The sequence below is a fragment of the Thunnus maccoyii genome, chromosome 3 (assembly GCF_910596095.1).
Source record: "Thunnus maccoyii chromosome 3, fThuMac1.1, whole genome shotgun sequence".
Taxonomy (NCBI): domain Eukaryota; kingdom Metazoa; phylum Chordata; class Actinopteri; order Scombriformes; family Scombridae; genus Thunnus; species Thunnus maccoyii.
In genome coordinates, this window is record NC_056535.1 from 29,825,062 (window position 1) to 29,840,402 (window position 15,341).

Here is a 15,341-nt window from a genome sequence, read left to right on the forward strand (position 1 = left end):
CCAATAATATGAAGAACTGGAGCCAAGATCTGGCATTGATAAGCAGAATCAATAAAAAAAAAAATCAGTAAAATCTCAAATAAATACCCAACTCCACTCTTATAGTCATTTTTAGTAATGTCAGTTTCTGTGTTTCTATCAGACAACTGTCATGTTAACAACAGCGGAGGAGACTCGACTAGAATCCCACAGTTGATTGAGTGTCCGCGTGAGTACAAACATCCATTCCTGCTGTATGCTGCTACACATTCACACATACAGAGAAACATACATCTGCTTTCTTTTCAATATGTAACTGTGGAGGCTCATTGCTGCCAGGAAAACACGGGGGAGGGAGAATGAAGAAATATAAAAATAATCAATCAAGATTATGAGATAGCAATTAATAAAAAATTGCCCTAAAAATAAGCCAAATTCTAAATTGTGTTCTCAAAATTTGGACTTAATATCATAATTTTATCTTGGTTGATATCATTATTTTGATTAAGTCACATATTTTTGACTTGGTATCTCATAATTTTGACTTACCATGAGTATTTTTTATTTTTGATCAATTGTAAAATCTCGTAACTTTTTTGAAAATGTCCTTCCTTACGTATCCGATGCTTCTGCTCCAGAGGAACCTTCTTTGATTGAGAACTGCAGGTTGTGGTTCAGTGTTCAAGTTAAACAAACCCAGCTAGAACCTAGACAGATGAAGATCCTCTTGAAGACATGACACTTTTCATGCCTCTGCGTCGTCAACAGCCATGTCTGGAGACATTATGTTATCGGGTTGTCCGTCCGTACATCAGTCCGTCCCATTCTCTCATGAACACAGTATCTCAGGAACACCTTGAGGGAATTTCTTCAAATTTTGTGCAAACGTCCACTTGGACTCAAAGATAAACTGATTAGATTTTGGTGGTCAAAAGTCAAAGGCGAAGGTCACTATGATCTCAAGTCCATCCCGTTCTCTTGTGAATGTGGTATCTCAGGAACACCTTTCGTCAAATTTAGATTTTGGTGGTCAAAGGTCACTGTGACCTCACAAAACACATTTTTGGCCATAACTCAAGAATTCATACGCTAATTATGACAAAGTTTCACACAAATGTCCAGAAGGATAAAACAATGAAGTGATGACATTTTATATCCCAAAGGTCAACTTCACTGTGACATCATAATGTTCTGCAAAAACACTTTTCTGGCCGTTATTCAACGGACCATAACTCAGGAACAGAAGAGAAGATTGTGACCATATTTCACATTTGGTCGGATACTGAATTAGTGACACTAATCGTAGTTCCCACCTTGAAACTGTGATGATTAGAGCTTCTCTGCTGCCGGGTTGAAGATGTGTGAGAAGCATCCACGTTGTAGAATTTGTAGCTTCTTTGCAGCAACGTCCATATCTGAAGCATCGTCTGCTGTCACGGCAACAACTTTGTGTTCTATCAGAATCAGTTTTATTGGCCAAACATGTGAACATATACAAGCAAAATACACATAATACCTTTTATTAAATTCCTTCAAAGTCTTGACTACAAATATTATACGAGTCTGGACAGACATGGATGTAACCTGCAACTTCACTGGTCCGCGGAGGCATCCAACCGCGAGGTGGCATCTCTTGTTTGTCTTTCATTTCAAAATAAAGTTGGTACCTTTTTTGTTTACAATTCAAGAAACATTTTTCCAACAATGTAAAGAATGTCTGCAGGTGAGATATAACTGATTTGAGTTGTACAGATTAGTATGTCACAAGATAGATGTTGCATTAAAGGATCAACTCACCCAAATTACCCAAAAAACCTCTAGTGTTATTTATCCATACACATAGTTTTGGTTTTATTTGCAGTTTTTTGCAAAGAGATTTCTGCCTTTACCTCAATACAGTGAACATGAATGACATTTGGGTTGTGCAAAGCATCCAATTCATCCACATTGTCCTCATTGTTCAGAATAATCCACTGACCCCACTGTCAGCAGTTTGTATTGCAAACTATCTGAAAATTGTTAAAGTCGGAGGATCATCATGAGTAACCCGGACACTGTTTCTGTAAATACATTGCTAGGTCACTGCAGGGCAAGGTAATCTTTTTAGGGGGGATTTTGAGGGAACTGATCCTTTTAAAGAAACAGACTTGATGTTACAGAAAGTGTTTGATTCATCAATTTCATGGCAGTCTGAGAATAAACCACATCATGTTTCTTTTAATGTTGTGTTAATGCTGCTGGAGATGTTTTTGTTGGACTTCTTGTCTGATAGTAATGAGTTTTACTGGTGCTTTGGTCATTTTCATGGTCTGACTGTAGGTCAGTAGGTGGTTGTGGTTCAAGCCGAACCTCCGGCTGACTGGTTGGTTCTCAGCTTCTCAAACATCACTCACACACACTCCTCTCTTCTTCTTCTGTAGCAGATCTTCATATGTTTTTTTTCCATCATGTTGCCTTAATAGGCTTTCAATGGGTAAATTCACTAACCTTCTTATTTCTTTTCTTGTTTTTTTAGTTGTTGTCCTTCTGTTTTGATCCTTTCTTTGCCTCCCATCCCCTCAGTTGGAACGAATTTTGGCTTAGCAGCATTTATAATAAACAATTCAAACATTAACCCTTTGTTTATAGCTACAGTTCAAGTATCTAGTCTGTGGAAACTTCCTTTGACTGCCTACATTTCTGATACCGGTTAAACATCAGCTGATGTTGAACCTTAATGGCTTCTTTTCCTCGTTTGTTGGCTGCAGTGACATTTTCCATCAGCTGACAGTTACATACAAGTGGCGACACATTGTATTACCATACAAGTGGCAATACAAGTAACATCACTGGCAGTCCCACTTGCTGCTGATCTGGCTGTTTGCAGTAGATGTTGGACAATTTCTCCATCAGCCGCCATTGGTGAACATTTTCATAGACCAGTCCGCTGGCTGATTTTCACCCTCTAGTGGTACTGCCATTTGAACTGAACACAGATTAAGTAACATTAAAAAATGTGGCTTTGCAGCAAGGAGACATAACATATAAGAGTGTATGGTTCTAAGTGGATGAGATGAATCAAAATGAGTTGAACTGAGACTTGTAGATTTTGTCGTAGCAGCTGATAACAACGCAGCCCAGTATGTGTGGTTTCTGCAAATGGTTTAACTGGGTGTAATTTAGTTGAAAAGTTAATTCTGGATTACATATGTCCTTTTTTCAATTGTATTTCAACTTGTAGAGGATTTTATACATTATCCTGTACATATTTTGTTTTGGCAAAAGCTGTCCAAAAATGGCAAAAAAGTCCTTGATATCCTGTACATCATCATGTTATTGTGTAGATATACGAGTGAGATGCCATTGGAGTGATAGTGGCTTGTTCTCCTCGGTCTGCAACCTGGATTAGTCAATATTTGACATGTTGTAGTGATTTACTTAACAACTAATTTATTCTGTGTATAGTAGAGGTACTTTTTCACGTAATATCTGCATCCAGTCCCTTTTTTTGTGATTAGCACCATAAATTAGGTATTTTAACACAAAACTCATTCAGCTAACTGACACCGATTTCAAACCAAGCAAGACCTGATTTAACTGAGTAACTTCAGTAACCAAAGTGAAACATTAGTTCAGTGAGTCTTTACACTCAACATCTGTACTAACCAGCCACTAATTCAGCTCATAGCTGACCCTGAGTCAGTGTAAACGGTTGTATGACTGCTGGTTGCTTTATTAAGAGGATGGTACATTGGTAGATTGAACATTTGCAGAGACAGATTTGAATTGATCCAAGTTCAGATTCTGTGTTTTCTAACAAATTTCGACTGGCTTTACTCACTGATTCTTCTGCTTTTCTTTTTTTTTTTTCTCTCTCTCTACAGCTGTCAAACAGCTGAAGGAAACTGTAAGTTCTTCAATCCACAAACTGGCCAACTTTGATGGTAAGAACTCAACTAAGCTTCAAATAAAAAGCACATATTAAGAATTCCCCTCTGTTGTCTGAGTTCAGTCTGTGAACTGACGCTAGAAATCTAGAGAAAATAAACTCAATCTGATGAAACGGATGTAAAAATCAGTTTCTATATAAACAGAGAATGGATGGCTGATCTTGTGAAGCTTTAAGATAAAAAGCTGCGTTATTACATTAAACTGATTTATAGTCTGTCATCACTAATGTGAAAACTGAGCCATATGTTCATGTTTATGTGTGTTTGCAGAAGTGATGGATGCTCACCTACAGAACAACCAGACAGCAGAAGACGACATCCTGGCCAGCCCCGATCGACTCAAAGGTAGAGGACACACACACACACAGACTTTCTATCTCCCAGAGGCTAAATATATACTAATTATAACTGATTGAAACCATGTGTTGAGTCTGTGATATGTTCATAGTGGAAAATGACAAACTGAAGTATGCCAACATGCTTGTTTCTCAATCTCAGCTCAACATCCTGTGAGAAATGCTACATGTTTTTATGTAATCTGTGTTATCTTTTATCATAAAATATCTTCAAGAAACTTACTAACAATCGTATTTTGTGTCAGTTATTTAATAATATTATTTAAATACCTTTGATAATGTTATTAAATGTTACAGAATACCCAGATCTGTCTGGGTTTCATAAAATATGAGATGTTTTAGTTGTTTTTAGTCAGTTGGGGACAGTTACATCGACTGACTTCACAAAGAGCTAAACTGCTGACAAGTAGAAATTCTTCCATAGTGACCTTTGACCTTGGACCTCTATCTTTGCTGTTGTGAGAGGTCTGACTGTTTGCTGTCCTTTTGGATTCTCTGTGGACACACACACACAATGCTCAGACATACCAGCAGCCATGTGTGGAGGATTTAACACAGCGCAGAAATACATTTTCTCTGGATACACATATTTTTATATTCCCATACCTTGCCACAGTGCATTTTCCTTTTCCCCAATCTTAACCTTAACTATCATTGCATGTTAACACGTACACACTTTTATCTTCCTATTCTTGTGAGGACCCTCATTTACATATTTACCTTGATTTCCCCAAGGGGATGAATAAATTATCTATCTATCATCCATCCATCCATCCATCCAGTCACAATTAAATGACTAACGCCAGTGTTTATTCTTCCCCTAATTAAAACAAAGTCTTAACCCTCAAACAGTCCTTTTGAAGTAAAGACTCACATTGCAGAAATGTCCTCACTACGATTGGTTCAAACTTAAATTTGTCCTCACACTGTAGCAGAGTGAATGTTACTGAAGCTGCTCCAAACTGCTGCTGCTGTTTCTGTTTCACCACCTGCTGCACCTCATTCACTCCAGTAACTCCAGTCAGTGAACTGCACACATTCATATCTGGGTTTGCACATATAAACATGTGTGTTGCTTCTTTATCAAGTTCTCTGAGCCTTGCTATTTTGTTATTGCTATTTTATTTAATTATTTCTTTATTTTGTTTGCCATTACATGTTGCCTAGTTGTAACTGTAAACAAAAATTTGTCCCACCCATTCTGTCCCTGCCTGGCTGACCTGCGTGTCTGTGTGTGTTTGTGTGTGTGTCTGTGTGTGTCTGTGTGTGTGTGTGTGTGTGTGTGTGTGTGTGTGTGTGTGTGTGTGTGTGTGTGTGTGTGTGTGTGTGTGTGTGTGTTTAGGGATGGATGCCAAAGAGTCTGACATGTCAGACACTCTGAGTCCCAGCAAAGACCGCAGCAGTGACGACACGTCAGGTCAGTAACACACACATATTTATCTATTTAGTGTTTTCTTTTTGAGTTTGAGCTAATAATAATAATGATACATTTCATTTGTACAACACTTTTCAAACTGACTTTAAATAACTTTTTATTCAATAGTGTTAAAGTCTGCTCATCTGTAATATGTAGAACATCTACTCTAATGAATCCATCATGGATCAGGCTCTAAATATAATGCTAAGAACTAAATAAAACATATTTAGACTTATTTTCAACGCTGCTGTTGTAACTGTTGTCTGCAGCTATTAATCATGTTAATCATTTTATTGTCATATTATTGTTGTTGTTGTTATCTTGTGGCTTTTTAAAGCACTTTGCTGTTCTTTTAAAGACCTTTATAAATTTAGTCTTTAATATAAACACTAGTTGGGATATGGGTAACATGATTTTTAACGTGTGTGTGTGTGTGTGTGTGTGTGTGCGTGTGTGTACGTTTCAGACGGCAACATGGACGATCAGGAGCTGAATGAACCACAGAACAGAGTAGCTCTGCTCAAAGGTAACCATGGCAACTCATCTCTGCTTTTTTATCCTGTTCTGTACAATCTGACCATAAACCTGTTAATCAAGGCTGTAAACCAGGTATTTAACACATTCAGTAATGCAGTAAATTGTCCGTTAGGGGGGCGCTGTTCAGATACTGTATGTTAGTGGCTGCAGCTCCTTTAAAAGGCTTTATTGTTTTAATCTATCATGTTGTTAATTTGCAGTGCATAAAATGGTTAAAACATGTCTTAAAAGAGTTTTTTAATAATGCTTTTTGTGTGTGAGTAGCTGAGTTGCATCGGGCCGGTCTAGAGCCTGGAGACACGGAGCAGGTCATCCACCATCTCCACAGAGAGCTCCTGGAGGCCCAGGAATTAGCCAACACCGGCAAGCAGAAATGTCTGGAGCTACAAGGTAACTAACAGTATAAAAATAACCCCACTTCAATTAACACACACATATCATTGGAACTCCGTCACTCTGTATGGTAAGTTTCATCACTGAGCAGGGAGGCAGCAGATTTGAGTTTCCCTCTAATATTTGACATTAGTTTCTGACATCGTTCTGACAAATCTGAATCCAATATTACTGTCATTATACATCACATGATGCATGATATTATAAAGGATCAGTGAGATAAAAATGATGACCGCGTGACCTGATACGATCTGTGCCTGTCTGTAGCTCTGCTGGAGGAGGAAAGGAGGAGTAACTCTCAGCAGACTGAAGAGTCGACCAAACAGATCCAGTACCTGCAGAGTTAGTACACACACACATACACATACAGAACAGCGAGATGCTACACACATGCATGTGTTTAAATCTATAAATCTTTGTTTGTGTGTGTTTAGCTCAGCTTGGGAAGCTGCAGGCTGACATGGAGGCACTGAGGGAGCAGAGGGAGAGCACCATCTGCAGCACCAGAGATGAGCTATACTCTGCGCAGGAGGAGGTAACGCTTTATCTCACAACCACTCCTGTCTATTCCCCTCTGACTCCTCATAACTCCTCTTGACACCCCTGTTACTCCTTCCAACTTCCTTCTGACTCACCCTTACTCCACCCAACTCCGCTCTGACCCACGGATTGTTTTTCTGCTGCCAGATTCTCGTTCTGCGGCATGCCATGGAGGCAGCCACGGCGGAGCGGGAGCGCGAGATCGCCGCCCTGCAGGCTGACCTGGGCGGTGTCCGATCCGAGCTGGAGCACTGGAGGAGCACAGCCGCCAAGTACGAGGAGGAGATCAGCCGGCTGCAGGAGGCCTTCACACAGCAGCAACAGCAGCAGCACACCGCCAACCAGCTGCAGAGTGAGCACTGTGTGTGTGTGTGTGTGTGTGTGTGTGTGTGTGTGTGTGTGTGTGTGTGTGTGTGTTTGTGTGTGTGTGTGTGTGTGTGTGTGAATCTGCTGGTTTCCTTTTCCACTGCAGGAGCATCAAAATGCCGATGAAAGTCAATCTGTCGTTGTTTGTTTCTGAATCAAGATTAAAGTTACCCTGTGGAGTTTGTGATCATTAGTATCACACGGATGTGACAAACATTCCCGCCAATGGTGTGGATCAACGGGTGGCAGTAATGCTCCAAGGAACGCTACAAAGGCAGGAGAGAGGAAGACTGTTAGTTAGTGAACATGGATGTAAACAATACAAGATTCAAACTGTTTAGAAAAATCTGCTTCGCAAATGTTCTATAGGGAAGGAAATGTATTCAACATCCTCATAATAATAATAATAATAATAACTTTATTTATATATCACTTTTTAAAAACATTGTTTACAAAGTGCTTAATATTGTCTGTACAAACACAAGGACATATAAATAATGACTACATTTTTAAATTCAAGTGTTAACACAATGATGTCCACAGGAATAATGTAAAGGAAAAGAAAAGGAGATCAGTAGGGAAATTAAACCATGAGTGCTAAAAGATAAAAGACAATAAAAGGATGCCTCTAATGCATTTTAGTAAGAAACACTGAATGTAAACAGAAACTTGGTTTACAAGAAAACTCCACAGGGCACCTTTAACAACATCTGTCTTTAAGTATTTTCTTAGATATTAATTATAACTACACTCTGGTCCTCTCTCTCTCTCTCTCTCTCTCTCTCTCTCTCTCTCTCTCTCTCTCTCTCTCTCTCTCTCTGTCTCTCTCTGTCTCTCTCTCTCTCTCTCTCTCTCTCTCTCTCTCTCTCTCTCTCTCTCTCTCTCTCTCTCTCTCTCTCTCTCTGTCTCTCTCTCTCTCTCTCTCTCAGCGGAGTGTACTGCGTTGCAGCAGCGGTGTGTGTGTTTGCAGCAGGACTGTGACGGCCTGAGAGCTGAAAGGAAAGCTCTTATGGACAAACTGCACCACCTGGAGTCTGAGCTGAGCAGGTATATATATATACACACACACACACACACACACACACATGCACAGCGTTAAAAAATCTTTTTCATGTTCTGTTTGTTTTTTTTTGTTTCTGCTTGTGCAGTGATGCAGAGGATATTTGTGGTGATTTGTTTGGTTCTGGAAAATAATAAAAAATAATTCTAAATTCTAAAAAATATTAAATTAAATTAATTTATTTATTGAAATCTGTAACAATCAAGATAATTCAGTTCAGATAATAAATATTTTATGGAAAATAACAAAACTAAAGAATATAAATATAAATGTACTACACTTTAATTTAAAATGGAAAGGTTAACAGAAAACGTATCCAGAATGCGTCAAACTGGACGTCAAAATGTTTAAAATTGGACCTAAAAGTCTTTGTGACAGCGTTGATTGAGTCGATGAATTCAGGCTCAGGACAGCTGACAGCAGCGCTGCCAGGTCCGCAGGATCTGATGGGTTCAGAGTTTGGTTTCAGCATTAAAGGAAAGGACAGGAGGAAACGTGGCGTCCAGCTGATTCAGGTAGAACAGGAAGACGGGACGACAGCTGACTGACAGCTGACTGAACCGGACCGAGCAGTCAGCAGGTTAACGGACTGAAGCCTCTGTTCTCTGAGGCTCGTTCAGATCCGTCTCCTTTACGTGGAGAGGAAACATCACTGCTTGTTTTCATCGGAGCTGAGAGCTCAGCAGGATCTCATCTGTGTGGGACTTACACTTTCGCTAGTTTCCAATAAAGTGTAGATGCCACATGCAGCACTTTTCATAAACATCTATAATGCACTATTCCAGTAAAAGTGCAGATGTCAGCTGCTGCAGCTCACTGTCACATCCCTGCTGAGATGCTCTTTTCCAGCAGTTTTCCTAAACTGTAAACACTCAATCAACGATGATGTCTAGAAGTTACGCTACATGTGGACATCTGTGGCTGAAATAAAAACCACAAACTGCAAGTCAAAGAAATCAACTGCCCCCAAAGTCAGGCGGTGTTCTTACACCGAGGTGAAATTCAGTGACATTTGAACCTTTTGTTTTTAGTTTTGTAAATATCTGCACGCAGGGTTTCTAGAGCGTCGTTGAAAATTATTAACGTTAACGAGTTAGTAAGGCAGCACAGTGTGGATGTGATAAGAAATAAACATGCAGAAACCAAACATACAGTACCAGTAAATTAAAAGTCCTGTTTGAAACCAGGTTTTTGAAAACCACATGTATAAAACTCTATATTTCACTGTATCATACATGAGCAGATAATAATTTTTGAGAGCTGTGTGAGTAGGAATTTCCCCGTGAGGTCAGAGGGGAGGTTTTTCTCCGGTCCAGCAATCTTTGCTGTCAATAAATGAAATCCATCCATTCAACACATAATTTCCCAGATCAGAATAAATGTTTAAGACAGATGAGGTCAGCGAGAGTGAACAGATGGAGCTCGAGCAGGAAAAATCATAAACACTCTCACACTTTCCTCTCCGTGTCCTCATAAGTGTCTTTTCTGACATGTCAGTAACTAAAAGGGGAAAATTGATGAGTTTTGTGGTTAGGTTGAAGTTTTACAAGTCATCTGTAAAATAATACAATTATTCAAAGTACTCAAAGCAAATCATAGTGTGTAATAAGTTCCAGTCAGCGTAAAAATGAGTTTAGGAATCTCTTGATCTCGAGAATGACATTTTCACAGGCGTCTCAGTCCTCATATGGCGGCTCGCAGCCTTAAATATCTGTCTAAAAGTTCATCATAGTAGTTCTTAACGTGCTGCGTAAGAAAGTCCCATAAACAAAATGGATAGTTTCAGGAAATAGACTATAGCATTCATAAGCTGGGGACAAAGATGCCTGAGAAGACAAGTTCTAGAGACAAAAAAAACAAAGTTGTTAGTGGAGATCAAGGCTTTTTTTTTTACTTAACCTCCCAAATGTTGTTCTGAACATTTGCTGTGGTTGGTGAAGTTGGAATTCTTCCAGTTTGATCATCTTTGCAGAAACAATTGCTGGGTTAAAAAATGTCATGCTCTTGCAAATGTGGGAGATAGTTGACAGTTTTATGTGATTTATATTATTAAAATCACAGGTGGAGGGACTGATGAAGGTGTTGCTGACATGCTGATGTTTTGTGTGTGTTTGTGTGTGTTTTTGTGTATGTGTGTGTGTGTGCAGCACCAGGGAGCAGAGTCAGGTCCTCAGCAGCAGTCTGGAGTCTCTGGAGAAGAGGAAGGATGTTCTGCAGGACAAACTGGGTTCACTAGAGAACCAGCACCTACAGGACGAAAGCAGGCTGAAGAGCCAGCTGGACCAGGCCCAGGCCCGCACACACACACTGCAGAAAGAGGTACACACACACACACACACACACACACACACACTGCATAGAGGGATACACAATCACTTTAAGTTGTTAAGTCACTTCCTTATGGATATTGATGACCTGACAATTTATAGACATGATGTGATGTGATTTGCTGTGTGTGTGTGTGTGTGTGTGTGTGTGTGTGTGTGTGTATGTGCGCGTGCATACAGTATGAAGACACACAGTCCCAGCTGTTGGACCTCCGTCAGCGCTATGAGAGAACAGAGCAGGAGAAGCTGAACATCCACCAGGAGCTGGAGCAGTGCAGGAGCAGCCTGAAGTTGCTGCAGGACAAGACCAGCTCCGTGAGTACACGCACACGCACACACACAAACACACACACGTCCTTTTTAAAAAGACCAAAGACTATATGGACTCTTTGTGTTGTGACAGTTATTGTTTTTTATTGTGTGTTTGCTCAGCTTTAAATCCAGATGTTTTGTTTTTCTTGATGTTTTTCCTTCAGTTCGGAGGTTTTTTTTTTCTTACATTTTAACGCAGGAGAAGCACCAGACTTGTTTTGGACACTGTTGGCAGTCTTGGACTTGCTAGCTGTAGCCCACACAGCACTTTCAGTTCACAGCCTCCCTCCTCACTGCTTACTCGCTAAATCTAAAGACGAAAAAGTCTCACCAACCACTGCTGTTTGAATCTCCCAATGAACCTTCAATCACACCTTCAATCCCGCTACACAATCTCATAACAATAATTACAAATCATAACAAAATAATCATTAACTTGACAAGTGTGATTTGTAGCTCAGAAACATCAATCAGCATAGAAACTGTACGTTAGAGAGAAAACAGTTGTTTTTTATTAAACTAAACTGACGGTAAAGAAAAAAAAAATCTTCTGGGCTCTTCCAGCTGAGGTGACGTCATGTGACATCATCGCCTCTCCTGCCTTTTCATCCTGAACTGATTAATAACAGCTGTTAGTTTGTCTCCGCCGCCGTTGAAAACTCCAGGAAACACGAATCAGAAAAATCAAAGGACGACAGCGAGGCAGAGCAACCTTCACCCTCTGTTTACCCCTCTTCTTCCTCTCCTCTCTCTCTCTCTTTCATCTACCTGTCTTCAGCTCGTCCTCTTCCTCAGTTCTTCGTTGATGTGACTGTTGATATTTGTCTTGTTCCTCAGGTTTTTTTTTTGTGTTTCACCAGAACATTTCAGAAAAAAGAGTCCTGACCCAGAGTCGCAGGACTAGATGAACCATCTTTATTTTAACATTTAAAATAAAGGATAATTATAATAATAATAATAATAATAAAGGATAATTCTGGTTTATTGACCCTTTTTGACTACCAGGAACTATGGAACCAGAGGAACTAAACTAAGAATTAAAAAGTCCCTTTTGAACGTCTCTGTTTGTGTTTCCACATCGTCATCATAACCGTGTAGTTTAGGCAAATTGGACTGATGATTATAAAACAATGACAGTGTTTGAAATGCAATTTTCACACATAAGAAACAACAGACTCGTCCTGCTGGTCTTTGTTTTTACTGATGTTTGAGTTAGATGTAATGAATAAAAAGAAAAAGAGATGTGCGGATTTGGAAAATGAGATTGAAAACTCCAAAAACATCTGTCTCCAAAGTAGCCAATCTGCTGAGTATATGACGGTTATTTATTTCTGCTTTAGAAACGGCCATCAAACTATCTGCAAATAAAGTTTTATTTCTCTCAATTTAATCTCTGGAACCACAGCTCCCGCTCTCGTTCACTCGTACTCTCGGCTCGTTTCCACACTCTTTATGTCCCTCTTTTTTTAAATTAGTCAGGAAACCGACACTAAAACCTAACTTTATTTTTAAGTTTAACAAACGAGAAATATCCAATCGTTATCCTGATATTAATACTAGTACTAGTGGCACCCAGTGCAATACACAAGTTGAAGAAGCTGTGGTTTCTGTGTTTGACCAATCAGAGATGGTCAGCCCTACGAACTCAAAAAGTAAGTTTTTTCTTTTACATCTGGAACTAAATTTAATTTCTTGGTTCTTCTGGTTGAAATACAGGTTTAGTCCCCCAAAAGGTTCTCGGTCCCCTTAGAAAGTTCCTGCATTTGAAAAGTTCTGTGAGGCAACAAGTCTGAGATTTGTCTGTCATTTCTGTCAGTAATAACTTTCTACTCACCAATTTAATAACAGAGATCTGGGAACACTGTCACCAAACAGGCGGGTCAAGAAACAGGTTGTAAAGAGGGAACCAAGGTGAACTGTAGAATTATGACCCAAACTGCTGTTATAAACATCCATCATAGTTAACATTATTATTATTATTGACATTTCAGCTGTAGTCACTTTCAGTTAAAATAAATTGATTAAACATAATCTGGACGGATTCTTGGCTTGTTTACAATCTGTCTGATTATCTGAAGTACAACACACACCAACCATGTCGTCTAGACTGCATAGTAGTCAGAGAACAGTAGCCGGGATACGTTGACAGTCGCTAGTCGCACTACGTTGCAGTGATATCAGTGTTTCTAGATCTCAGTTATTACTTTGGTGAGTATAGTATGATTATTACTGATAGAACTGATAGACAAAACTATGAAAATAATACCCAAATAACCTGGAATTATCCTTTACGTGCATTATTTAGCTTCACCAGGCACAAATGCCATGCATTAGCATGTTTACTGGAAACAGTTTTTAGTATTATTCATGTGAATCTGTGTCTCTCATTTAGAGAGATTTGCTGTTCTTGTTTTTTTGTTTTTATTAAAGATCAGATTCCGAACATTTCATACTGACATATTTCATTAAAATCAGTGGACTGTTTATCTGCCAACAGCTAGTAGGGTTCAATTTCAGAGCGCTTAACGAGGCGTCCTGGTGCCGAAAGTTAATGGGCTGAAATCCAACAGGAAAGAGTTGCTGCTGTGGAAAACAAGCCTGGTGATGGATGGCAGTTCTTCCTCTGTGGTGTTTTTATCAGTGTGGCTGTTGAATATGTAGGAATGGTGGTGTTGCTTTGTAGAAATGCCTGATTAGATATCTGACACGAACCTACCTTCCTCCAACTCCCCCGCCCCTCCTCCCCTCTCTCTCTCTCTCTCTGTCTCTGTCTCTCTCTCTCTCTCTCTCTGTCTCCCCTCCCTCACTCCCCCCTCGCCGTAGCTGCTCCATCCTCCATGTTGGTTTTGGTTGATTTGCCGGCTGATTTCTTCTTATCCCTCTCCTCTCCCTCCTCCCCTCCCCTCACTCCTTCCCCTCTAGCCATCCATATTGCAGCCTGTCCAAGCCATATTCATGGGCCTTGTCCTGGCTCTGCTCTACTGGTGTTTCGGCCAGTTGTGGTAGAAAGGTACACACCGACATGACATCAGTCTGTCTCTCTGTCTGTCTGTCTGTCCGTCTGTCTGTCTGTCTCTGCTGCCTCCATCTGTTCATCATCTGTGGAAGGAAAGATGACGGAGGTGAAAACTTCGTCCTGATCTGTGATGAATTCAGGGTGTCAGGTTTTAGTGGGAACCCACACCCTGGAATCAGAGCTCCATTAAGTTTTACTGGCTAAAATTCAACCCAAAGCAGGTTTTCCTGGAGCAGAAATGATTATTCTTGCCAAATCTAAACCATGGTCATGACCTTTGACCTCCAAAGCTCCTGTAAAAGGTGTTTGGCAGGTGTTTTTTTTTCCTGATCTACCACCATTAAGATACCAATAACACATATGATACAGTAATAATTAGGGTCAGATATGTTACAGCTACTGGACCAGTGTAAAATAAAAAGAAATGAAACAAATTTAAATTGCACATGAAAGATAAATGTGCAGTTTATTATTTTGGATTTAATTAATCATGATGTAGACTGCTGCTACATGACGGTTAAACCCTGAATTCTGATCAGCAGGACGCTCTCATCACCTCCTACTCTTCCCTTTTAAGACTGAGTATCATCATCTTCTTCTTCTTCATCGTCATCATTTTCATAATCATCATGGTGGTCTGTCTTTGTCTGGTTTGAGCAGCTCTAACTGCATGGCTGTCAGTCACACTTCTTCTGCTTCCTCTCTGCCGCGGCTAACACCGAACTCTTTAAAAGGTTGGATCCCCCACCAGCTACAGACCCTCGTTATAAGAGGATACATCAGTCTACGCAGCGCCTGCTGATGTTTATAGTGTTCAAGGGGGACAGGTTCAAACATCAGTCCTCAAGAAAAAAAGCTCTCAGAAGCTGAAAGTACAGACATCATCAGTATATATATATTTTTTTGTCAACAAATCCCATGAAAAGATGAAAACCAACAATGTGTCAGTCCGTCTCTCAGTACTCTGACTTCCCTCCCTGTCTGTGGCACTCAAACCCATCGGTCCCTGCTGGAGACATGAATCTTTTCAAAATTAATTCACATTTTTATGATCTAGTAAGTATTTCTGACAGCAGGAGGTTGTATGTGGGATTGAATCAAAATAAATT

At 39.9% G+C, this 15,341-nt stretch overlaps 1 protein-coding gene across 9 annotated transcripts in view; it reads left to right on the forward strand.

Annotated features, from left to right (window-relative positions):
• Positions 1–15,341, forward strand: part of slmapa (sarcolemma associated protein a) — a 67,452-nt gene that overhangs the window by 44,727 nt on the left and 7,384 nt on the right. For 3 of the 9 annotated variants that reach the window (XM_042406229.1, XM_042406230.1, XM_042406233.1), the window contains 12 exons: positions 143–208; positions 3,843–3,902; positions 4,179–4,253; positions 5,607–5,681; positions 6,148–6,207; positions 6,483–6,608; positions 6,879–6,953; positions 7,046–7,146; positions 7,299–7,503; positions 8,447–8,564; positions 10,725–10,896; positions 11,085–11,219. In XM_042406229.1, the coding sequence (XP_042262163.1) occupies positions 143–208; positions 3,843–3,902; positions 4,179–4,253; positions 5,607–5,681; positions 6,148–6,207; positions 6,483–6,608; positions 6,879–6,953; positions 7,046–7,146; positions 7,299–7,503; positions 8,447–8,564; positions 10,725–10,896; positions 11,085–11,219 (1,268 nt within the window). Of the gene's footprint in view, positions 1–142; positions 209–3,842; positions 3,903–4,178; positions 4,254–5,606; positions 5,682–6,147; positions 6,208–6,482; positions 6,609–6,878; positions 6,954–7,045; positions 7,147–7,298; positions 7,504–8,446; positions 8,565–10,724; positions 10,897–11,084; positions 11,220–14,138; positions 14,227–15,341 lie in introns of all 9 variants that reach the window. The other 6 variants (XM_042406232.1, XM_042406234.1, XM_042406236.1 and 3 more) reach the window with 3 other exon arrangements.